The 26,514-nt window shown below is 36.3% G+C and overlaps 1 protein-coding gene across 1 annotated transcript in view; it reads right to left on the bottom strand.

Annotated features, from left to right (window-relative positions):
• The window catches only part of LOC112049876 (uncharacterized), a 165,386-nt gene that overhangs the window by 8,459 nt on the left and 130,413 nt on the right, over positions 1-26,514 (bottom strand). Inside the window, exons 13-15 of the mRNA XM_052888572.1 lie at positions 12,191-12,462; positions 7,657-7,893; positions 7,000-7,383 (exon numbers count right to left, since the gene is read on the bottom strand). Of these exons, the coding sequence (XP_052744532.1) occupies positions 7,000-7,383; positions 7,657-7,893; positions 12,191-12,462 (893 nt within the window). The remainder of the gene's footprint in view (positions 1-6,999; positions 7,384-7,656; positions 7,894-12,190; positions 12,463-26,514) is intronic.

The following is a 26,514-nucleotide window of genomic DNA, read 5'->3' as shown; positions in this document are numbered from 1 at the left end:
TTAAGATAAAAATTGTTACTAATCTTACTAACTCTAGATTAATTTTCAAGTCTATGGTGTTAACCGAAATAAAAACTTATTTATTTATTTAAGAAACCCCGCACAACATGATAACCAACATATTGGCCAGTGTATTGACGAACATGTTTGCCAAAGTGTTGGAACGTGAAGAGCAAGCATTAGTTGACACTGTCAATTATATTCCTTTTGTGACGGTGTAGAGGCTTAATTAAAATTTCACGCTTGTGCTACACGTTTTTATTTCAACCTTTTTGTTTTACACGTCTGAAGTGTGAACTTTGGATCGGTTCGCGTTGTTTTCTTTTCAGGCGCTGCTGGGCTCTTTTTGATTTAATTAGCGCTCTTTTTGTGTTGCTCTTTTGTGACTGTGTTGTTTTTTTTTTTCATTTGCGATTTGATAGGTTGTTGTTTACGGTTTGTGAATATAAAGTAGTTGGTATGAGTACAGTGAATTGCTTTTTCATGATAGTGATTTGTTTATACTGATTTTTAAAAGAAAAAAAAATAATAATTACAAGGACTCTGTGGGTGTTAAAGTAAAGTATTTAACATTTGAATGATTATTTGAAGTCTTAATTAAACTCAACTGAATTAAAAACAAACTGGATTAAATAAAGCCGTCTACATAGATCATTACACACGGGAAAATTTAACAATATTAGTTAAATCCTAAGTAATATAATATAAAAGTAATATAAACTAAAGTAATATTTAAAATGCGAATGTCAGTCAGTGAATGTGTGAGGTGAACCGTCGAATCCAACTCGGCTGGGCTGCATTCGGGAAGCTTCGCGACATCTTTTCGTCCGAAATTCCTCAGTGCCTGAAGACAAAAGTCTTCGAACAGTGCGTGTTGCCAGTGATGACCTATGGTTCCGAGACTTGGTCGCTAACTATGGGCCTCATAAGAAGGCTTAGAGTCACACAGCGGGCGATGGAACGAGCTATGTTAGGAGTATCTCTGCGTGATCAAATCAGAAATGAGGAGATCCGCAGAAGAACCAAAGTCACCGACATAGCTCAACGAGTTGCGAAGCTGAAGTGGCAATGGGCGGGGCACATAGTTCGAAGAGCCGATGGACGTTGGGGTCCCAAAGTGCTGGAATAGCGACCCCCCACCAGGTGGACTGACGACATCAAGCGAGTCGCAGGGATTCGCTGGATGCAGGCGGCTCAGTATCGTGATGTTTGGAAGTCCCTACAAAAGGCCTATGTCCTGCAGTGGACGTCCATCGGCTGATATGATGATGATGATGATGAATGTCAGTTTGTTTGTTTGTTACGCTTTCACGTCTAAGCCACTCTGAATTTAAAAAGATATTTAAAAAAAGTCCCGATAGTTCATCAATATCAGCAAGTAAAACATGCATTTCACAACAACTGCGAGACATTTGAGTGCCCAAGCAATCGGTGGTCAGGGTTCCAGAGTGAGGAACCTTCTCACAATACGCGCCGTCTTAAGAATTACTGCCTTCTGTATCCGACCCTTGATCCAGCAGTTAAGTGAAAGCTTCGTACGTAAGGTGTTGGTCAAAGTTTTCCACTCTAAGACCATTGACTAAATTATTATTGGAGAATTTATTATTACTTTATTAATAATTATTGTTATTTAGAGAAAATAATGCATTCAAATCTGTCAACCCGTTTTCAAAAAGTTCAAGTGACGAATATCAATTGGCTTTAATTTAAAGATTATCGAAATTACGTCATACCTCACGGACCCTACTCATTTTAAAACGCACGTGTCTTTAATCTTGCCGTCACTTAAAGTTTATTAAAAGTCCATCGGCGCAAAATCCCCGTGTTAAAGTGATCCCCTAAATTGCTCATTTCGCGCCAATCAAGGTGTATCCAGGCAACTCCCTAACGTGTGGTGGAAGATTGGCACAGATGTATGGAACCCACGATATAGTGGAGAAACTTTGATTTTTTTTATTTATTAAGAATTTTTTATATAACCAGCGGATGCTCGCTACTACGATCGCGTGAACTTCTGTTTGTTATAAACTTCGCAGTTTAAAAAGTAGCCTATGTCCTGCCCCAAGGTAATCTCTATATATTAATTTTCATCCAAATCGGTTAGTGGTTTAACCGTGTAAAGGTGAAAGACTTGATTTCGCATTTATTACAATAAGGATTGTATTTTTAGGGTTCCGTAAAGGAAAGGAGCGAACCATTACTAAATTAATAGGTTGTGAAGGTATGTTTTTCTCAAATAAGGTGGTTAATTAAGATTTTACACAAATAGATAAAGAAAATAAAATTGTTTAAATATTATTTTTAAGGGAAAGCTGCCTTAAATTAAAAAAGTGAAATGTTCAAAACTTAAATAACGAATAGCACCATCCGAATTAAATTGAAAATGAAATTTTCAATTGGATTCGGAGGACATAGACATTTATGGGATGAAAACATAGTCTAATTTTTCTTTAAAAAGATGTTATTCAATCATTTTCTCAAACTTGTTCCCAAGTATGTTGTTCAACGTTACTGGTGCACAAATAATTTTACGTTTGAGGATAAAATAAAATAAATTACTTTTTACTTTCGTTTTAAATACCTACGTATTTTATCTGCGAATACTTATTTAAAGTACGTACCTACTTTAAATCTAATTAGCAAATTATCTCGCAACTTAATTAAGAGGCCATCAGCTTACGATCCTTTCAAATTGCTCGTCTCGTGTTAATTATGGCACGTAACCTGGCAACACCCCACGTATGGTGCCGGCTTAACAGATTGTAATATATGCTTTACTAGTCGCAATTCTGTATCGCTTTTAACCGACTTTACAAGGGAGGATAATAAGAATAAGAAATGTATACATATTTGAAATACTGGCCCTTAACAGATTGAACTGCGGTACAAGGTCAATTGACCTCATACCGTAGTATGATGCCGGCTTAACAGATTGTAATATATGCTTTACTAAAACAACGCAGTTCTGTATTGCTTTTAACCAACTTTACAAGGCAGGATAATAAGAATAAGAAATGTATATTTGAAATACTGGCCCTGGCCCTTCGTCCTCACTTCAAACTTTATCCGGTCCGGTCCGGTACGAGGTCAATTGACCTCGTACCTAGGTGGACCGAGGATATCAAACAGGTTGCAGAGAGCCGCTGGATGGCGGCTCGAGACCGTTGTGCTTCGAGGTCCATGCAAGATTCCTATTATTTATTTATTTATTATTAATTAGTACGGACAAATCCAATTACACTATTTAAAAATGTACATAAATATTTAAAAGACCCAAACACCACAGCAAAAATAGACAAAAAAAAGGAAAATTAAACAAAAAACGAATGACATGTACAGCAATAGCTTATTGACTATCTTAACTAAAATAACAATTACAATAATTATAAAATGAAAAATTACAAAATTACATCCTCTCGCAAAATTGCAAGATATCCCTGCAAAATTTGGCCCAATTATCTGCAGGACAACAGGACATTACGCCTATGTCCAGCAGTGGACGTCCATCGCCCGATAATGATAAAGGCAAGGAGGCTCCCCCCCCCCCCCCCATTATGACGCCCTTCATAACGACGTCACGTCTTTCATTTCAAAGACGCTATTCATAAACAATATTAACCTTAAAACACGATATATCAATAAAAAGTACATCAAAGTGACAAGAACAACCTTAAACGCGTCATTATGCGTTATTCCACATAATTCGAGCCACGATAAAGTGCATTTAATACGCATTGGACGTGCCTGTGAACACGATTGCCCATTGAATTCATTTAGGACAGGACGTCCCTTCGCCATGTTATACCGAGTAATGGCGTCCGCTTTGTATCAAATGGTTATTGTCAATTAATATCATCAATACATATTCATAAACTAGCAGACGCCGCGCGGTTTCACCCGCGTGGTTCCCGTTCCCGTAGGAATACGGGGATAATATATAGCCTATAGCCTTCCTCGATAAATAGACCAGTAGTTCCTGAGATTAGCGCGTTCAATCAAACAAACAAACTCTTCAGCTTTATAATATTAGTATAGAGTCGATTACTATCAACAATACATATTAATACAATTTAATAACTGTGTTTTTCCCAGTGCTTTAGCTGTTTACACGTAACTAAAATATAATCAAGCCTTGGTCTGTCCGTCGGTCCTTAGGCCGGGCATAGAAACATTCATGACTGACTTTCTGTGTGTCCAGCCCAATAACTGGAACCAAATAACAATTCATGACTGACTTTCTGTGTGTCCGACCCAATATCTGGAACTAATAAGTTAGTCGTTTCCATTTTGCATCATCACATACCATCAGATGAGATTGTAGTCAAGGGCTAACTTGTAGAGAATAAAAAAAACTGTGGATAACCGAATCGAATTTTTGACGGCCTCCGTGGCGCAGTGGTAAGCGCGGTATATTTACAAAACGGAGATCCTGGGTTCGATCCCCGGCTGGGCAGATTGAGATTTTCTTAATTGTTCCAGCTCTGGCTGTTGGGAGGCTTCAGCCGTGGTTAGTTACCACCCTAAAAACGTACCGCTAAGAGATTTAGCGTTCCGGTACGATGCCGTGCAGAAACAAAAAGGGGTGTGGATTTCATCCTCCTCCTAACAAGTTAGCCCGCTTCCATCTTAGACTGCATCATCACTTACCATCAGGTGAGATTGTAGTCAAGGGCTAACTTGTAAAGAATAAAAAAAAATCGCAGTTTATGAGATACAGAGAGACGGACACAGCGGACTCTTAGTAATACCTACTACCCTGTTACTAATACTAAGACGTTTGTGAGGGGAACCCTAAAAATTAAAAAATTTTAATAAAAAAAATTCAACCGACTTCCAACTCAAAAAATAACTTTAACTAAAAAGCAAAAAATAACATCCTACCTATGTGCTACCTTCTGATCAGTTTGAAGGCGGTGCCAAGCCAGTGATGTTTTCATTAAATACGTTTAAACTACAAAATTTCTGTGGTTATTCCAGAAACAGCTTTAATTAAAACACGACACTGGCTTGGCACCGCCTTCAAACTGATCAGAAGGTAGCACATAGGTAGGATGTTATTTTTTGCTTTTTAGTTAAAGTTATTTTTTGAGTTGGAAGTCGGTTGAATTTTTTTTATTAAAATTTTTATTTTTTTATTTTTAGTGTTAGCATACCCACTGCGTGTGTACAGTCACAACCTATCTAAGTGGAATGTTCTTATCAATACAAAATTATCAAGTCCAAACACAAGGTAGCTACTGTGAGCCGTCAAGGAGTTCTCTTCACTGTGCTTCGTCTTCATCACCAGACCCTTAATACAGTCGCAATCCATCTAGGTGGAAAGTTCTCATCAATACAAATTTATCAAGTCCAAACACAAGGTAGCTACTGTGAACCGTCGAGGAGTTCTCTTCACTGTCCCTCGTCTTCATCATCAGACCTTTAATACAGTTACAATCCTTCTAGGTGGAAAGTTCTCATCAATACAAATTTATCAAGTCCAAACACAAGGTAGCTACTGTGAACCGTCGAGGAGTTCTCTTCACTGTCCCTCGTCTTCATCACCAGACCCTTAATACAGTCACAACCCATATAGGTGGAAAGTACTCATCAATACAAATTAATCAAGCCCAAACAAAAGGTGACTGCTGTAAATCCTTGACGTGTTCCATCGTCTGTGTTTCGGCTCCATCATCAGACCAACTCCAAACCTTCATAAAGTTGTAGTGGTTTAAAATACCTTATGGAAACACTAACAAACGTAGTAACCGTCTCTACAACTTTTGAAAGTTCCCCTCAATTTCTCCAGGATGCCATCATCAGATCCTGACATGAAAAAAATGGGACCACCCTGGAAGTAAACCCTACAAAACAAAAAAAGAATTTTCAAAATCGGTCCATAATTGACGGAATTATCGCTGGACATACATAAAAAAAAAAAAAAAAAAAAAAAAAAAAAAAAAAAAAAAAAAAAACATACATACAGCCGAACGTAGAACCTCCTCCTTTTTGGAAGTCGGTTAACAAAGAAATATAAACTGTAACGATCGTTACTCAATATATACGGAATACGTAGTGTCTGTCTGGGAAACAACATGCCCATTAGCATGCAAGTATCGGACCATACGATAAAGGTGTAGAACCCACTACATGTCTGGAATGTCTGTGGTCGCATTCGGTCAGTATTGGCGACCAGTTGAAGGACAATTACTGTGTAAATGTCCCTTACATAAATTACGTGATAGCCCAGTGGATATGACCTCTGCCTCCGATTCCGGAGGGTGTGGGTTCGAATCCGGTCCGGGGCATGCACCTTCAACTTTTCAGTTGTGTGGATTTTAAGAAATTAAATATCACGTGTATCAAACGGTGAAGGAACACATCGTGAGGAAACCTGCACACCAGAGAATTTCTTAATTCTCTGCGTGTGTGAAGTCTGCCAATCCGCATTGGGCCAGCGTATTAATTGTAAAGGACTTCGTAAAAACTTTAAGCTTCTTATCACAAGTGAGTCGGAAGCCGTATGGACAACTAATCTACTGTTTAAACGCGATTACGCAAGATAATTTCTTTTCGACTAGTACAAAGTCTGTCAAAACAACAAGATGCACAATAATTAAACTGTTTCAAAAAGGTATTTCATATCATTACCATTCGTATTTCTATGTTGGTCATCTTCAATGTACACGTATTTACTCTTTAAAATCGTTTCAATCGTTTGCTTTACTTTAATTTATTTTATTTATAGATTTATAAAAAGAAATTTAAAACTGTAACTCTAAAAATGAAGGACTTTCCATGCAGACTTTCAACCCCTATTTCACCCCCTTCTGTTTTTATTTTGGGGTCAAAAAGTACCCTATGTTTTGCTCCAATGTCTTATTTACCATTATACCAAAATTTATCTTGATCGGTTCAGCCGTTTAGTCGTCAAAAGTTAACAGATAGACATACTTTCGCATTACGATATTAGTATAGAATAGAAATTAGATTGATTATCAAATAACTTCTATCACTTACCAGATTATTGAGATCAGCATTAATGTCTTCAATGTTATTCGATGGACCATTCTGTTCACCGGAAACTGAACACAATATCCTTTTTCTATGACCAGATTTATTAATTTCTAAAACTGCAGTCAACTCCACTTCCCATATTCTTCTTACTCTATCCATATCTACATATAAATGTTTTCTAAACGTATCACTATATTGTTCTAAGTTTATTGTTCTTAACCAATCATCTACTGACTCGTTTTGGTTTTTACTTATATTATTATTGTTATGGTTATTGCTTATTTCTGCTATTTTAAGAGGTAAATGTTTCGCCGACTCTAGTATCTTTTGTCTATCGTTCTCTTCTATACCCATTTCTCGTAGATCAGTCTCGTTTAGGATGCCATTCTGTAAAGAATATTAATCTGAGTGTCTATGCATTTAATGTTTTTAATATGTATAATCTTATTTTCTGAAATATTACAATACAAAGAAAGATTCATTGTAATTCCTCCAATAAATATGTTCTTGAAACCTCTTTTAACCAATCTCAGATAACAACTTAATAGTTTTATTCAAAAAGTATCAATAAATAGAAAAACAATTATCATCTATATCTAAATGGATTGTATGTAAAAAAAAAACTAAAACATTAATCTAAGAAGAGAAAAAAGAACGTACAATAAAATCGATGTCGTCATAACCGCTTTCCACGAACAGAGTTTCATAATCGTGCATCCCAAGTCCCGATAGCCAGAGTCCTAAACTTGAAGCTACCGAAGGACTTAAGCTGGATTCAGAACAGCTAAGGCCAAGCCTCGAGGTGAACTCCTGTTCCAACTCCGACACAAACACTGATTCTCGGACTAGTTTGCTGCCAAATGAAGCCATTATCTCGGAGATTTTGGCCCACTCCTCCTGTTGACAAAGAAAAAATACATTCAATGACATATATAGTAAAACATTTTCATTTCTATATGTACTAAATAAACTCAAAAACTACTGGATGGATTTAAAAAAATCTTTCTGCAATATAAAGTTGCATTATCAGGAAGTGACAGAGGCTATAGTCTTTACCCGTATTCCCACAGGAAAGGGAACTACGTGGGTTCTGCTAGTGCCTAAAATGTAGATGAAGCGTTATGTATGTTTTAATATAAAACATAAAATTCTAAGGAAAGATTAAACGTTAATCTGGGGTAAGATAGAGGACACGTCAGACATATTCATTGTTATTTTTGACAAAATATCACACGAGTAGAATAATATGACATTGATATATGCACTTCTTGTTCAAACAATAGAAACAAAGAACGGTAATGCAGTCTGAACAAGTAAAAGTGAAGAGACATTGCATAACAATGAATTAGCTGTAACAGTTTCAGTTAAAGTAAGCCTACTTACAACAATGGAAATATAAGCTGATGACTACAAATGCCAGTATTTACATAACCCATTAAAATTTGAATATTCCATAACTCACACTTAAGACGCCGCGTTGATAGAGTACCAAATACTTGAATTTAATCCATTTGAATTTAAAATGTGAACAATAAACTCTTAACAATGGTGGTGTCCGTCAGACCAACAGTCCCCGAGTGTTGGACGCCTTGAAGAATACATCGTTACGTTTCCACGCGTCGTTGACTCACAATTCGTTAAAGGTAACCCGTTGTTCGTTTCCGGTGCATTATCTATACCTTCGACCAGGAAAACCGCAAAAGTTTTTGATCCAATGCAGATCTAGTACATGATTGTTTAATATTTTTACTTAAATACTGTCATGGAAGCATTTTTAAACAGTCCGGACGAGATCCTTAAAGGAGAATAGTATAGACTTTCAAAACGTAAGATGCGTCACATGAGTTCGGTCGCTTTTATTTTCTGAAAGCGACCAAGATAGCGAATCGGTATAACGACATGCAAGTGTGAGTGTTTTGAACTTAATTCAATCATCATCATCATCATATCAGTCGATAGACGTTTGCTGCAGGACATAGACCGTTTCTAAGGACTTTTAAACATCACGATACTGAGCTGCCTGCATCCAGCGAATCCCTACTCGCTCGCTTGATGTCGTCAGTCCACCTGGTAGAGAGACCAACCTTAGGGCTCCAATGTCCATCGGCATTTCAATACAATGAATAAACTCACGATATTGTATTTTTTAATTTCTTTCTTAAAAGTGTTGTTGTGTTTTTTATAAGAAACAAGATAAAATTATCTAATTAAGTGCTTACATTACGTAGCTATATAAGTAATGTAGTAAAAATGACTCTGCGAATGAAAATGCGGGTCGCCAGCTGTTCGCGAAATTATTTGCATCGGCAGGTGTGTTCATATCGAATGCACCTGCAGACTTTATTACTTGCAAATTTACAAGGGGAATAAATAAATGAAATTTTCAATATACATAATTATACTGTTTATCATTATCATCCCATATTCGGTTCACTGCTCAGCACGAGTCAACTCTCAGAATGAGAAGGGACTCGTAGGCCAATAGTCTACCACGCTGGCCCAATGCGGATTGGCAGACTTCACACACGCAAATAATTAAGAAATTTCTTAGGTATGCAGATTAGATTCGCTGGATGCAGGCAGCTCAGGATCGTGGTGTTTGGAAGTGCCTACAAAAGGCCCATGATGATGATGATGACAATGATAATGATGAATAACTGGTTAACATGAAAATGTTTTAGTGGGATTATCTAATTACCTATGTCAGTTCCATTTTATTGAGTGTTGATAGTTTTTTTGTAATAACAACTTTTTTACCTACAAACTGAGGACAGCAATACATTATTCTATTGTTATCGGCAGAAATGTCAAGTTTTCAGTGGTTTGTGTGTCAGGGCTGATACATCAGTCATCGTCATTGACTTGTTATGAACGGTCTTTATTAACCATACATGTAAATGTACTTATACTACATTATGTCATGGATTATCTTTATTAACCATACATGCTTAAGTATCTACCAGGGGCGATGGTACCTAACAACCCGATTCCTATAGGGTTACTTTTTAAAAATCAACGAGTTTTACGGATTTTATTAATTTTATGTATTCATATACTTGTATTCATTCTGTGACTCAGCCAAAACACATTCAGACTAAAAAACATATTAATGGGTTACCTACTAGAATACTAGTCTTCGCTACTGGTACCTACTATTATTAGTATACGTCACGGATTATTAAAATGCAATTTAGTTCCCATAAACTATGGATCTAAATTATGAACGAGATACAATAGAACATATCTAATCTATACTAATATTATAAAGCTGAAGAGTTTCTTTGTTTGATTGAACGCGCTAATCTCAGGAACTATTGGTCCGATTTGAAAAATGATTTCAGTGTTAGATAGCCCATTTATCGAGGAAGGCTATAAGCTATATATTATTCCCACATTCCTACGGGAACGCCTTCGATTCAGGGGGCGTAGGTTCAAATTCGGCCCGGGGCATACACCTCTAACTTTCCAGTTGTGTGCATTTTAAGAAATTAAATATCTCGTGTCTCAAACGGTGAAGGAAAACATCGTGAGGTAACCTGCATACCAGAGAATTTTCTTAATTCTCTGCGTGTGAAGTCTGCCCCTCTCATTTTACAAGGAGACTCGTGCTCAACAGCGAGTCGAAATTGGGTTGCTTATGATTAAGGTCCAAGTCTCGGATCTCGCTAGTTAATTTATAAATAAGTTTTAATCAGAAACACATTATCAGTCCATATGTAATGATAATTTGGACAGGTACTGAACCTACTGATTTCTATTCTACACCAACCATTCATTGGAACATAAAAGGAAATCTCAAATGTATTGCAGGTGTACTAATACTAAGCCAAGCGACCAATACAAATAGCTTCCTCCATTAAGCTATGCGAAGCATTCAAACGAATTTGAAATACTTAATGGATATTGGGAGGATAATAAAATCCTCTAACATCCAGTAACAATTATACTAATATTATAAAGAGGACAGGTTTCATTGTTTGTTTGTTTGAATAAGGCTAAAATTGAAAATACACTATCACCGAGTGCTATAGGCTATATTTTATCCCCGTATTCCTACGGGAACGGGAACTACGCGGGTGAAACGGCGGGTTTATTAAACGCAAGCTTTTAGGAAAGTCTTATTACAGTGTTAATGACTATATACATGATAAAAAAGCTTGGTGTTAAACTGAATTATACGACGGTGTGCTTAGTATTAAATAACTTTGTAAAATGGTGGTAAACAAAAAAAAATAAACCTTGCTGAGATTTTTGTGGTCTCTTCTCGGACCAAGGCGCATTTGGAACCCTCGTAACTTTAATTTTAAGTTTTCGACTATTATTACCACCATTAGATTAAATTAAAATATGACATAACTTGACTTTTCAAAAGTGCTTGTAAACTAATAAGCCTATAATGTATTATTATAAATTTTGAATTTTTTGAATTTTGAAACCGCGTGGCGTCTGCTGGTAAGATAATAAGTGAAATCGAAAACTCGAGATTATATAATTTTTATAGCTCTACAATCATAAAATTAAATATTACTGTTTCATATTTTGTTTTAGACACGTGAATTTATTGAAATTGAGCAACTAATTTATAGATTGTTTCATCGTCGACTAAGCTAACAGGATCATAGTTCATCATGATTATTACTTTACCAAAGCTGTTGTAAGATTTTACACTATCCAACAAAAAGATGAACTTGCAATGCAAAACATCCAATTCGTGAAGACAATTAGTAGTATCTATTTCTGGCACATCTTTGCATTTTATTTTTTCTCCCATTTATTTATTAGTTTTTTTTTTAATTTTTTTAACAATGTCAATATAAATATAAAATAATACTACACTATTAAAAATTTATAAAAAAAAATCAACCCTCCCGCTGCGGGACATTTGAGTGCCCAAGCAACCGGTGGTCAGGGCTCCAGAGTGAGGAACCTCCTCACAATACGCGCCGTCTCAAGAATCACTGCCTTTTGTATCCGACTCTTGATCCAACAGTTAAGCGAAAGCTTCTTAAGGTGTTGGTCGAAGCTTTTCGCTATAAGCCACTGACTGAAACAACTACCGGAACAATAGTTGACTCAAAATTCCACATGGCGGTAATCTCGTGAGCAATCTTTGCATATTATTATTATCATGCCGTAACTTATTTTGTATGTTTAAAAAAAATGAAAAAGAAAAAATGAAGTTTATTAAAATTACCTGTTCATCAAAAGGACTGAGTATTGACAGCGACTTGTCTCCACTTTGCGTCGAGCTGGTCGTATTACTTCTTCTCCTAACTTCATCCTCGACACCGTTCGTTCTCTCCGTATTCGTTCCATTGCTGCTTAGGTTACTACTGTTCACTTTCGCCGGCTCTGTTGGAGACGCGTCGTAGACTGATTTAAGTTTTCGTAACGTCTTCGGCCTCTCGGCTGGCATTGGCCGGAGACCGATACCGTCGAGTGTTGTGGTGGAGCCTTTGAAGAGGCCTGTGGACAATAGAACAAATATATTATTATTTAATTTGTTTACATTGTTGGAGTTTTTTTCATATATAGCCCCTAAAACTCCATTTAAAAACTCCATTTGTGTGTCGGAGCTGACACTTTCTTTCATAGTAATAATTGATGCGGGCGATGGAACGAGCTATGCTAGGAGTATCTCTGCGTGATCGAATCAGAAATGAGGATATCCGCAGAAGAACCAAAGTCACCGACATAGCTCAACGAGTCGCGAAGTTGAAGTGGCAATGGGTAAGGCACATGGTTCAAAGAGCCGATGGACGTTGGGGTACCAAAGTGCTGGAATGGCGACCCCGCACTAGTAAGCGCAGTGTTGGTCGACCCCTCTCCAGGTAGACTGACGACATCAAGCGAGTCGCAGGGATTCGCTGGATGCAGGTGGCTCAATATCGTGATGTTTAGAAGTCCCTACAAAAGACCTATGTCCTGCAGTGGACATCCATCGGCTGATATGATGATGATGATGATATTTTGTTATAGACACGTGAATCTACTGAAATTAAGCAACTAATTATTTACTGATTGTTTCATCGTTGACTCAACAAACTAACAGAATCATAATTCGTTATGGTTGTTACCTTATCAAAGCTGTATTTGATCTTAACTTTAAAGAAAAGCTAAACTTGCAATGCGAACATCATGGAAAGAATTTAGTATGTACTTCTGGAACGTCTTTGGAATCTTATCTGGAATATCTGGAATATTATTATCATGCCGTAACTCAAAGAGTCGCGAAGTTGAAGTGGCAATGGGTAAGGCACATGGTTCAAAGAGCCGATAGACTTTAGGATCCCAAGGTGCTGGAATGCCCACCTCGGCAGCGCAAAGCGCAGTGTCGGTCGATCCCCCAGCAGGTGGACTGACGATATTAAGCGAGTCGATTGCAAGCTGCTCAGGATCTTGATGTTTGGAAGTCTCTACCTAAATCCAGAAGTAAGTAGTCCGCCTGATTTAGTGAAATAACAGCAAAGCATCACTAATTAGAAAGACATACGTCCTATCCCATACGAGTATGTACTATTCGCTGCCATATGCTCATTATCACAGGCCTAGATGTTAAGCCTATAATTTTACTTGCTACTATGCTTTAGACTGGAACATAGTATGGTTTCTAAAACCAAAAAAATAATCTATGCGGTAGATATAGTACTTTTACGGATCAGTTTGAGAGAAGTCGTTATATTCCGTTTTCCAATTTGTAAGTATAGTGTCCCCCTCTGAGTAGATGCATCCACAAGAAATAGGACAAACACTATAACTCCGATGTCAAACTGTACAACAATCGTTAACTTTATCAGTGATGTCAATATGGAGCAGTCGTAAATAACAATCATTATATGACAAATGATGTTATGATGAAGATTAAATCTTGCAGATATTTTTTTTTTTTTTTTTTATTTTTTTTTTGCTAAACTTTGGTTTGCTAAAATTTTGGTTTGCTAAACTGGCACAAATACTTAATCTAACATATATTAAAAAATAGCTTCAACATGCTTACATAGGGTACAACGCAAATTATTTACTTACTGTAATCAAAAAGAAAAACGACAAAGAAAAAAAAAAGACAAACAACAAAAAATAGATGCGAAGAAGAAATCCATTTAAGAAAACCTAGTCTTAATACTGCTAATTGAGTCACTGAAGATATCTATATCTAACAGATATAAGCCTAACATCAATCATCATCAATTAAAAAGACGTTAATTGTGACAAAAGATTTTTCACTGAACGAAATACGTCCTTGAAACATCTTAAGGTCCGTATCTGGCAGACAAAATAGTATTCTTCTATACGGTTTTTATTAACGTATTTATATCTATCGTAACGCGGCCGCGCAGACGTTGACAGACACGAACCGCGCTCGGCCAGTATTCGCTGAAAGAACATTTTGTCTGTGCGGTTCATGTCTGTAGAATCCTTTTCAAGAAACCTGAACTAAAATTGGCAGCACCTTACACAAATTACAATAAGATCGCTATTACCAAATGAAAATGAGCACCATTAAGACATTAGCGCCGCGTCCGGGGGACTTCTTTCATGATAAGGACTTCAGGTGTCTCTAGCTACCTGCTGGGCAGTGTGAATAGACGGTGTCTGTGGGTGTCTGCCACGCTACTTGTCTGTAACGCACTGTGTCTGTAGATATAAGCGAACCTTAAGGCTTTATAGAACCGCGCTGTATATTAAATACATCATATCATCATCATTATTAACAGATTATTATAATAGCTTACAGCCTAAGACATGTGTCATGTTTGAGACTTATATGGAGCTTGGACCCACGACGCTGCTTTAACGCGGGTTGGCAGGCATATAACTAACACGTTAACTACCAGATCTAACTGGTAAAGACCAGGATCAACATTATTATTTTTCACCAGAAGGGTCATTAACAGATATTGATCGATTACTAAAAGAAGTGAATTCCTATAGTCTACCGAACAACGATGTCATGGACGATAATTATTAGTAATTTGAGAGAACGCAATTCGTCAATCATAAACTTGTAATAATCTACGTTAATAGGCAAAAACTATGTTTTTTTTTTTTTTTTTTATTCTTTACAAGTTAGCCCTTGACTACAATCTCACCTGATGGTAAGTGATGATGCAGTCTAAGATGGAAACGTACTAACTTGTTAGGAGGAGGATGAAAATCCACACCCCTTTCGGTTTCTACACAGCATCGTACCGGAACGCTAAATCGCTTGGCGGTACGTCTTTGCCGGTAGGGTGGTAACTAGCCACGGCCGAAGCCTCCCACCAGCCAGACCTGGACAAATTAAGAAAATCTCAATCTGCCCAGCCGGGGATCGAACCCATTACCTCCGTCTTGTAAATCCACCGCGCATACCACTGCGCCACGGAGGCCGTCAAAATTATTAATTATATAATTAGTTATTTTATAAGCCACTTGTATTGCTAAAGCTATGATGAAATATTGACTTTAAATGTCTTACAAATAAAATATAAGGTATGTATCTATGGAAGTATTTTTAAACATGATATTTTTGCAAGCGTGGTAATAAACTTACAAATGTGATTTTAATGTCAATTCAAATATATTACCATTTTGGATACTCGTAGACAGAAAAAAAAATAGACAAATGATTGATCATTGTAAGTAAAATGCAGCTTGGTGGGATCTCAACCTGTATTAACACGTGATGCATTCAAGCTCCTTTTCCTCCTTTAGAACAAAAGTTCAATCTACTCATTAGAGGGTTACAAAAATCATATGAAGATAATTCTCATTGAAAAGTACTCGATAAATAACAAACTTTATTTAAATTTTAATAGATACTTATTCAGGTAATGATTGAAGTTAAAGAACGGTGTATAAATAATCAAATGCACTTGCGATGTACAAAATATTTCTACAACAAAAAGATAAAAACATAAAAAAATACTAACTTTAACTGCAGATAAAATCTTCTACGTATTAAATACAATAAACACAGCATGTTACTGATAATTTGCGAAAAAAACAGACATTATATTATGTAAGATATTATATTATATATATTATATTATATTATAGTACATGAAAGTTCAAAGCATATATTATCTGCATAATATCCTTTGGATAAAGTAAACATAAGGAAAATATCTTGCATCTGGGCTGCAGGAATCTATATTAATATTATAAAGCTGAAGAGTTTGTTTGTTTGAACGCGCTAATCTCAGGAACTACTAGACCGATTTGAAAAATTCTTTCAGTGTTAGATAGCCCATTTATCGAAGAAGGCTATAGGCTATATTTTATCTCCGTATTTCCACGGAAACGCGAACCACACGGTGAAACCACGCGGCGTCAGCTAGTTAATATTATAAAGCTGAAGAGTTTGTTTGTTTGAACGCGCTAATCTCAGGAACTACTAGACCGATTTGAAAAATTCTTTCAGTGTTAGATAGCCCATTTATCGAAGAAGGCTATAGGCTATATTTTATCTCCGTATTTCCACGGAAACGCGAACCACACGGTGAAACCACGCGGCGTCAGCTAGTTAATATTATAAAGCTGAAGAGTTTGTTTGTTTGAACGCGCTAATCTCAGGAACTACTAGACCGATTTGAAAAATTCTTTCAGTGTTAGATAGCCCATTTATCGAAGAAGGCTATAGGCTATATTTTATCTCCGTATTCCCACGGAAACGCGAACCACACGGGTGAAACCACGCGGCGTCAGCTAGTTAATATTATAAAGCTGAAGAGTTTGTTTGTTTGAACGCGCTAATCTCAGGAACTACTGGTCCGATTTTAAAAATTATTTTAGTGTTAGACAGCCAATTTATCGAGGAAGGCTATAAGCTATATATTATTTCCGTATTTCAACGGAAACGGGAACCACGCGAGTGAAACCGCGCGGCGTCAGCTAGTCTACATTACATATAAGTGTCTACGAAATACAAGTGATGAGCAAATTAATACAAAGACCGAGATAATATTGAAATAATTTGTACGAGGCATTGACGTCGGTCTCACACGCTTTATTGAGCCTAAATTGGTACAAATTGTATCTGTTTCCGCCTCGAGCGTCGAACAAAGCATTCCTTCATGTTGATCTAATTTACAAATCGACGAGCTCTCATGGTGAACGCGTTCTGATACTAATTTTAGTTTCGATAAATTGAAAGCAATAGATACATTGGAATTTCTATTAATATAATTAATTATAATTGGGCAACATTGCGGAATAAGGGCTCATTAATTATTAATAGTAGGGCTTATGTGTTTTGTAGAATAATAAATAAAAAATTAATTTATAATCAAAAAGCTTTTGTATGTATAAATTTATATTGAAAAAGTCGTTTATGTTACCTACCAATTTTAAAAGTATGGTCGTGAAAGTAGACAGAGAAGTAAATAGACGTATATATTGCAAACATCGTATAGCATCATGAAGAGAACAAAGGTAGAGAAACGAGACTTTATTTGGTATTTTGAGGCACAAGTATGGGTCAAACAAGTTTAACAATTAGTAATAGATTTTTGATGCTTTTATTAGAAAAAAAGCTGTAAGCTAGTCGTAGTTATAAATATAGTAATAAATATATTTTCTTTCTTTCTTTCTTTCTTCTTTCTTTCTAGTTTAAGCTCAAAATTACACTCTCATCTTGTTGACAATTAAAAGTAACCAAGCTGCATTGAAGCAGCGTGGTGGCCATCAGATATAAGGAGAAAGGCCTGAATTTAGCTAATTTAGCTAATTCGCTATCTTTGACGTATGCTAGTTGACATATACGAAATTGATATTCTATGTAACAAATGTCATCCGGTGCTTACTGGTGGATATCATACAGTAGGTAAAAGATATTTTGTCTATTGATTTGATAATAGGTTGATATTAAATACCAAAATAGTGAATAGGCCGGCTGGACATTTTATGGGCCGTTAAAATATGTTATATTTTTGTTAAATATTTCAAAATTAAATACGGTACCCTAAATTATGAATTCCAACAAGATAATTTACCTGTTAGTGCAGAAACACGTAAGCTCTAATAATAAAGCGCGAGTTAAGATGGCCACTTGCATTCGCAGATGCCAAACAATTTAGGCCAATTTAGATCAGTATGCACTGTTAATAACTCGGATATCTAGGTAATGTATACCACATACTTGTGTGTTACGTAATGTTTAGATTTTGTATACGTTTATATGCATTCCATTAGATATTTGCGCATTTCCCTGGAGTTACATGGTCCATTTTAAGAAATTAAATATCCCGTGTCTCAATCGGTGAAGGAAAACATCGTGAGGAAACCTGCATACCAGAGAATTATCTTAATTCTCTGCGTGCGTGAAGTCTGCCAATCCGCATTGGTGGAGCGACCCAGCGTGGTGGTCTATTGGCCTAACCCCTCTCTTTCTGAGGGGAGACTCGAACTCAGTGAGCCGAATATGGGTTGATAATGAATGATGACATGGTCCAAAATTTGACGGCATTCGTGGCGCAGTGGCATGCGCAGTGGATTTACAAGACGGAAGTCTTGGATCCTGGATCAACCCCGGCTGGGCCGATTGAGGTTTTCTTAATTGATCCAGGTCAGGGAGGCTTCAATCCAAAAAAGGTGTGGATTTTCATTAAAGATACTCTTAACAAGTTAGCCCTCTTCCGTCTTAGATTTTATCAACATTAAAAAAAACACATACAGCCGAACGTAGAACCTCCTCCTTTTTGGAAGTCGGTTAATAAAAAAGGTACCTACCAGCTAAAAATTTGCCTTGAACCATCATCATCATCATCATATCAGTCGATGGACGTCCACTGCAGGACATAGGCCTTTTGTAGGGACTTCCAAACATCACGATACTGAGCCACCTGCATGCATCGCTGGAAGACCTGAATACTTTGCTATATTTGCGTGCTCTTAATTTTTTTTTTAATTTTTTTAAGGTCATTTCATTGTAATGTAAAGCCCGTGTTAATCTTTCTTCCTACCTTTTTAGTGTAAATAATATGAACCTTACTCTAACTGTAATGCAACTTCGTTCCAAATTTTTCAAGTGACTAGCCAAGAGCCCTCAAGTTATAATAACTCCACAAAATGCATGGGCACGTATGGCCTACACCTTAAATCTTAACCAAAACAAACTCACTTTCACATTAGAGTACAGCAAGTTTCTCGTTAGTAAAGCAAATATAGCCTGTCATAGCCAGACTTTCGTTATTTTACAAAAGCTGAAAAGAATAAAGCCCTGCAAATATAACGACTGTATAAAAGTCCTTTTAATAAATATATAAAAAAATACAACGTCGGCATCAGGAACCCAGGATTATGGATCTGGTTAAATAATTGGTTTAATAAAAGTATGAAGAAGAAAAAAATACGTTTATATCAATCTTCATGCTCAAAAAGCCGATGTAACAAAGCGTAACATTTAAAGCTGTATTAGGGTCTATATTAGGGTATATATTAGGATCTGGATAGCCTTAGACTAGATAAAGTAACGGTTGAGGGTTTGGGCCTTTGTACCTCCCAGAGCCACCAAGGTTCAAATTCCGTATATATGAGGTAGGTACCAGCAACGAATACGCTGCGTAGTTCCAGTTCCAGGGGATTATGGAGATAAAATATAGCCATGTTACTTAGTAAAGTAGTAACTTTTTAATGATATAAGAAATAAAATAATCTTATCTCTGTATAATATCACTAGCAGGACCTCGCGATTTAACCTGCTTAGTTTCCTTTGATGTGAAAATACGGGGATAAAATGTTACTCTCAGATAATGTAGCTTTCTTTTTCAAATCGTTACAGTGGTAGAGTTTACTCATCTATACTAATATTATAAAGAGGAAAACTTTGTTTGTATGTTTGTTTGTTTGTAATGAACAGGCTCAAAAACTACTGGACCGATTTTACAAATTCGAAAGCTATATTATTCACAAGTAACATAGGCAAAATTTTATTTAGGAAAAAAATAGGGTTCCGTAGGATATTTGGACAAGGTGTAAAAAATCAACTAGAATAGTAACTTAAAGGGGTAGGGTAGGTAGAAATAGGGTAGGGGTAGGGTAGGGGTTACTTCGAGGAAAAGGAGGTAGGAAAGTTTACATCGAGTTTCACGCGGACAATGTAAAAAAAATTGTAAAAATACAAATCCTTCTCCTTTGTAATATTAGTGTAGCTATAGTAGAAGCATAAACTGACAGAGTTTCAGCTTTTAAGAAACGAAGTAGGTCTGTCCACAACAGGCCCCTAGTCCATAAGAGTAAAAGTGTATGTTCGAGTAACAACAGAAACGACCGTCAGGTTGAACAATAGCCCATTGTGGTGCTTACGATGAACCGTGTCGCGATGGTAATCAGTGAATAAGCTAACTAGACGTTATCGGATAACATTTCGTAACGTTTTCCCTTTATACTAAGCCCTTGACCATAATTCTACTAATTTTAAACAGGTGTTTAGCGAATATATGATACTATGAGCATGATACATATTTACTAATGTTAATATATTAGACCGTGGATTAAAAAATAGGTTCCCGGAAAATGCATGGTTCCTGCGGGATTTGTGAAAGGCATAATTTCAAGCAAACGATGTTGCGAAATTATTAATGAAATCTACGACTTGATTCACGCGAATTTGTTATAATAAAAATAGTTTCAAATACATCTTAAATATTTAATTTAATTGTTCGCACAACGCGGGAAACTGAAAAAATCTTTGACGCCCGTTTTAGTGATGAGTGTACGAAGCTTAAGTAATAAATTATTTTGACGTATAAATAAATTCTACAGAAACCAGTAAGATAACAAAGTCTCATCTGTTTGATATCGAGGAAATACATTTTATAATGGTATTATTGCCCCGGTCAAGATCTACGGAATGTCGTCATTTACCACGTGTCTAAAATTTTAGTATAGTAAGTACATTTATTTAAATTCCGCACATGTGGTATAAATGAGTTCAGGGTCTCTAGCCATGTGGCACGTCGATTCTCTTTCGACAAACGCTAACGCTTCGGAAACTAGCAAAACGTATGGGAATAACAGAAGAAGAAGAAGAAATACTTTATTGCACACAAAAATACAATTATAAATTAAAACATTAAAAAGATAATTTAAACTTAGCATGCAAAGGCGGCCTTATTACTATAAGTAATCTCTACCAGGCAACCCCTGACGAAAGAACTTGCGAAGAAAGAGCGGGAAGGTGCAACAGGTAAATTATATGTAATTATATATATATAAATAATTAAATAAATATAACAGATACGATTGACAACTTGATCACGTGACCTGTCGATAATTAATGCCATTTCCATAGATTTTTAATTTTCGAAGCGTTAGCGTTCGTAGAAATAGAATCAACGCGCCACATGGCTAGACAGTTCCAGGACCTGTCGCCAAGTGGCATCGCAAACGCTTCGAAAATTCAATAATGTATAAGAATGACATTTGCTATCGACAGCCACGTGATCACGTTGTCGATCGGATCTGTCATTCCCATACATTTTATTAGTTTTCGAAGCGTTAGCGTTGGTAGAAAGAGAACGCGCCACATGGTTTAAGTTCTGTTCCGTTTGAAATGCACACGATTGCACATGTTTGCACAAGTGAGTGCGTTAAGCTTCGGAAAGGATTTGTAATACTAAAATGAATAAGTATATAAGTTTCTACTACGCTAGGAGTAGCAAGATTCATACATACCTAATACCTATAATCTTCAGTCTTAAATAATGACTTTTTCAGTCCAATCAACTTCCAAAAGATTGTTTAAATATCTTAAGAAGATTAGAAAATCAAAAGAAACTATTTACTTCATGAAAAAAAAGCGTTTTGCAAATACTTACCCGTTTGTTGGATGGTTGGTAGCGGTAGGTAATACGTTTATTAATAAGTCTTTTGGTGTTTTTTTTTTTTTTTTTGTATAAGGAAGCGCTTAGCTGCTGCAGACTAAAAACCCACAAGAACGACGAAATATTACCTACGAGAAAATTTCAGTCTTCGCTACTGCTAAACACAATATACTGCTATTTTTCTCAGGTATTTCTTCAATCATGATATTTTATATTACGTCATCCTTAATGATTCGATCTTAGTTATGACCAGCTTTTTTATTTTAAATATCCCCCACTATATCGAGCACATCAAGCTGGTTGCAGGAGCGGCTGGATGCTGACGGCTCAAGACATTTGTGCTTGAAAGTCCATGCAAGAGGCCTATGTCCAGCAGTGGACGTCCATCGGCTGATAATGATGATGATGATGAAATATAATATGGGAAATATATATTTATATTACAGGGCAAGAAGTGTACTCACAATTTCCCATTAGTACACAAATCATTTAATATTCCGATGCACTTAACAGCCGTCATCTCTGCATTAGTCAGATTTATTTTGAGAAACACCGATTATATCACTCACACAAATTCCATTTTAATTTTAAACTAACACAAACTTTTAATTATAATTTAAACAATATTAATAATTGGTATTCATCAATCGGTTTTTCACTCGTCACTGACACAATGTATATTTAAATCGATTGTTTTATTACAAATATTATTTTGATACAAATGATGACACATTTGAAGTTAAAAAGATATGTACGCTCGATAAGACGTCCGCGAAGGCACTGTCGGCGAATTGCAAGCGAAACAACATTGATAAGAAACCCGTATGAACGTCATTTATCGAGTCACTTTATTAATCTGAATCAATTTATTCGTGGAGACAATTGTGAGACACTATCGGTTGATGTACTGACACGGGATTGCAAATTGACCCAATGGGCTTGAAGGAGAAAATCAAAATCAACATTCATTTATATCAAGTAGGTTTAGTTTACGGAAATGTCAATTTCAACATAATAGTGTCAGTAATTAGAGGAAAAACTGAAATTAAAAAAAAAATTATTCCCCTAATGTCATGAAATAACGACTTTTATGCTAGAAATTATTTTCATAATAACAGAAAAATTAAAACGATTTTGCAATATGTGAGCTAGATCAAAGAAAATTATTTACTTATTTATTACAATATCAAAAAAAACTTACATCATTTTGGAAAAGAGCTGATACTCTTACACTGCTAAACCGATATTTACCGATTTGTGTTATGATAACATAGCTAAGATCCACAGCAAGGAAACTAGCGTTTAAATGAAAGTAACCACATCGAAATCGGTCCATCCGTTTAAGAGCTATGATGCCATAGACGACATCGACATCAAACTTATAACACCCCTCTTTTATCGTCGAGGGTTAAAAAGTCAAGTTTGACTAGCAAAGTTTGTCAAACTGTTGACAAAGGAAAGCCTGCAAATTACCAGCCTGACTGTAGAACGGGAAAATGCAGTCAGTATTCTTGTCACCATTCCACATGGGCATGATTTGTATAGTTAATACTAGCTGACACCGCGCGGTTACACCTGCGTGGTTCCCGTTCCCGTCGGAATACGGGGATAATATATACCCTATAGCCTTCCTCGATAAATTTGCTATCTAAGACAGGAAGATTTTTTCAAATCGGGGGTTCCTGAGATTAGCGCGTTCAATCAAACAAACTCTTCAGCTTTATGATATTAGTAAAAAAGTAAAGATTGCATTGTTTAACCAATTTTTGTATCTACAGAACTAATGTATTTCCTGATAATACCTCAACGTCAATCAGTTAATGACCTTGAGAAATCAAAATCAATTTTTTTTTTTTTTTTGGTCTGTATTTACTTTACTAACATATAATTTAAGCTATTGTCTTTTTTTTATTTGTACACTAACAACTATGGGTCAAGGCCTGAAATAAACATATTTTTTTTTTTTTTATTAAAACCCCATTGTATGTATAAATATGTTACATACATTTCATTCATTATGTATATAGCATCGTCTATTTCAAATACAAGTGCTACTTAAAAACCAATTGTCACGTTCGGACTCAATTCGGTCTTCACGGTACGATGGGCTGTTCGACATGGAGGCTTCGTTGGAAAAGGTTTCGTAAGGTAGTACGTAGCGTTACTGATTTTATTTAGTCAAGGTAATCGATTATACATGGGAATGGGGATGATGACTAGGTTTGAATATATTGATTTTTATGATACATTCGGGTAAATAGGGTCAATGTTAACTAATTTATACATAAAAAGCAAAGATTGTCTGGATATTTGCAAAATAAATGAGATTATAAAACTTCAAAATCTATTAAAAATCTTTTATCGTAATTAGATGAAAATTCATACAGTTTTGGCTTCCTTACATTAAATGTGACATTTTTTAATAGATGAACTATTAACATAAACGCACAAATAATAAAGATATTAGTAATTTTGTTTGAACGCACATACAAATCTAACGATCATCACATTACCTACGACGTCATTAGTTCGTGCAATTTTGTATGGAGCGTTTTTCAGGGATGCGGCAGCGTCGCAAATCTGACCCTTTAAATTCCTGTAGCTCCGAAAGTAATGATCGCAGTTACCCTGTTCCTTTTACAAAATTGCTTTACTATTAGCATACTCTTAAATTACATACAATTTAAAAAACTTTTATCATCCCTATTATTTTATGAGTACACCTTCTCTGAGACCCATGAATCAATAGGCAGGAATTGAAGGAATACTTTTTGGGACACCCTGTATAACGTCGCAGCAGCGGTACACTCACACAGTTATGATGTTTATTTTACTACCCGGTAATTATTGTTTTTTTTACTCTTTCTGTTTGTTTTTTAGCTTTTAATATTGTATATGTCAGTATAACTTGATAGCTCAGTGGATATGACCTCTGCCTTCGATTCGCAGGGCGTAGGTTCGAATCCGGTGAGAGGTCGCTAACTATGGGCCTCATAAGGCTCAGAGTCACACAGCGGGCGATGGAACGGGCTATGTTAGGAGTATCGCAGCGTGATCGAATCAGAATAGCTCAACGAGTTGCGAAGCTGAAGTGACAATGGGCGGGGCACATAGTTCGAAGAGCCGATGGACATTGGGGTCCCAAAGTGCTGGAATGGCGACCACGCACTAGTAAGCGCAGTGTTGGGCGACCCCCCCACCAGGTGGTCTGACGACATCAAGCGAGTCGCAGGGATTCGCTGGATGCAGGTTCAGTATCGTGATGTTTGGAAGTCCCTACAAAAGGTCTATGTCCTGCAGTCTCAGACCAATTATAGAAGGACCTGTATCGCACTCATAGTCACGAACAAAATTGTCTGTCATTTTCTGAGGAAAACGAGCTTAGATTTGGTATATATCTTATACTAAACTAGAAGTTTTTGCCCGTTTTTTACACAATTCAATTACACAAAAAGGCATTTTTACGGAGCTCTTTAACCGACGAACACGATTACAACTATTTAACATCGATTCTATAGAGACAGTTTTTATAATCGCATTAGATCGTTGATCATATACTTTGACAGAAAAGTAACGTCTAGCGAGGCAGGTCCTATACAATAATTGGTCTGAGCCTGCAGTGGACCTCCATCGGCTGATATGATGATGATGATGATGATAGATATGTTATTTTAATATTTAATTAATTACCTAATTGTATTATGGCCCTATTATAAAATAACAGGCCCTGTTGACGATGACTTTAATACATATGTATGTAATAAATAAAAAAAAAACAAAATAACCGGTATGATAACGTTATTATACCATAAATCAGTTGCCCCGGGTTATCTTCTGACTTGGCAGTGTCAGTAAACGGATAAACTAATTATAATAGCTATTAATAACGACTTTACATTTTTTAGATCAGTTCTTGGATCCGATAACATAACAAGTTATTATGTTACGAGAAGAAAGTGAAGTATAAATTAGTGGCAAGCATTTAGTACCTAATTAAATGTGTGGTGGGAAAGTATTTTATTTATTATTATTTTTTTTTTTATAATTTACAAGTTAGCCCTTGACTACAATCTCACCTGATGTTCAGTGATGATGCAGTCTAAGATGCAAGCGGGTTAACTTAGGAGGAGGATGAAAATCCACACTCCGGTTTCTACACGACATCGTACCGGAACGCTAAATAGCTTGGCGGTACGTCTTTGCTGGTAGGGTGGTAACTAGCGGCCGAAGCCTCCCACCAGCCAGACCTGGACCAATTAAGAAAATCTCAATCTGCCCAGCCGGGGATTGAACCCAGGATCTCCGTTTTATAAATCTTATACTTAGTAGTTAAATTACTGTAGTTTATAGACTGAGCAAAGTGAGGTATACCTTAGTTACACGAAAGATTTTCTTTCTTTTAAAAGAATAATTGGCATATTTTTTAAACAACTTGTGGACGCCTGCGAATACGTACAAAAATTTACTCTTTTACAAATGTAGCAGGAACCATGCCTCTATCTAAGATAGAATGCACATACGGTTCACTGCTTAGCTCGAGTCTCCTCTCAGAATGAGAGGGGTTAGGCCAATAGTCCACCACGCTGGCCCAATGCTGATTGGCAGACCTTACGCAGAGAATTAAGAAAATTCTCTGGTATGCAAGTTTCCTCATGATGTTTTTCCTTCACCGTTTGAGACACGTCATATTTAATTTGTTAATATGCACACAACT

The sequence above is a fragment of the Bicyclus anynana genome, chromosome 23, assembly GCF_947172395.1.
Source record: "Bicyclus anynana chromosome 23, ilBicAnyn1.1, whole genome shotgun sequence".
Lineage (NCBI taxonomy): Eukaryota > Metazoa > Arthropoda > Insecta > Lepidoptera > Nymphalidae > Bicyclus > Bicyclus anynana.
This window is presented reverse-complemented; position numbering and strand designations above follow the sequence as displayed.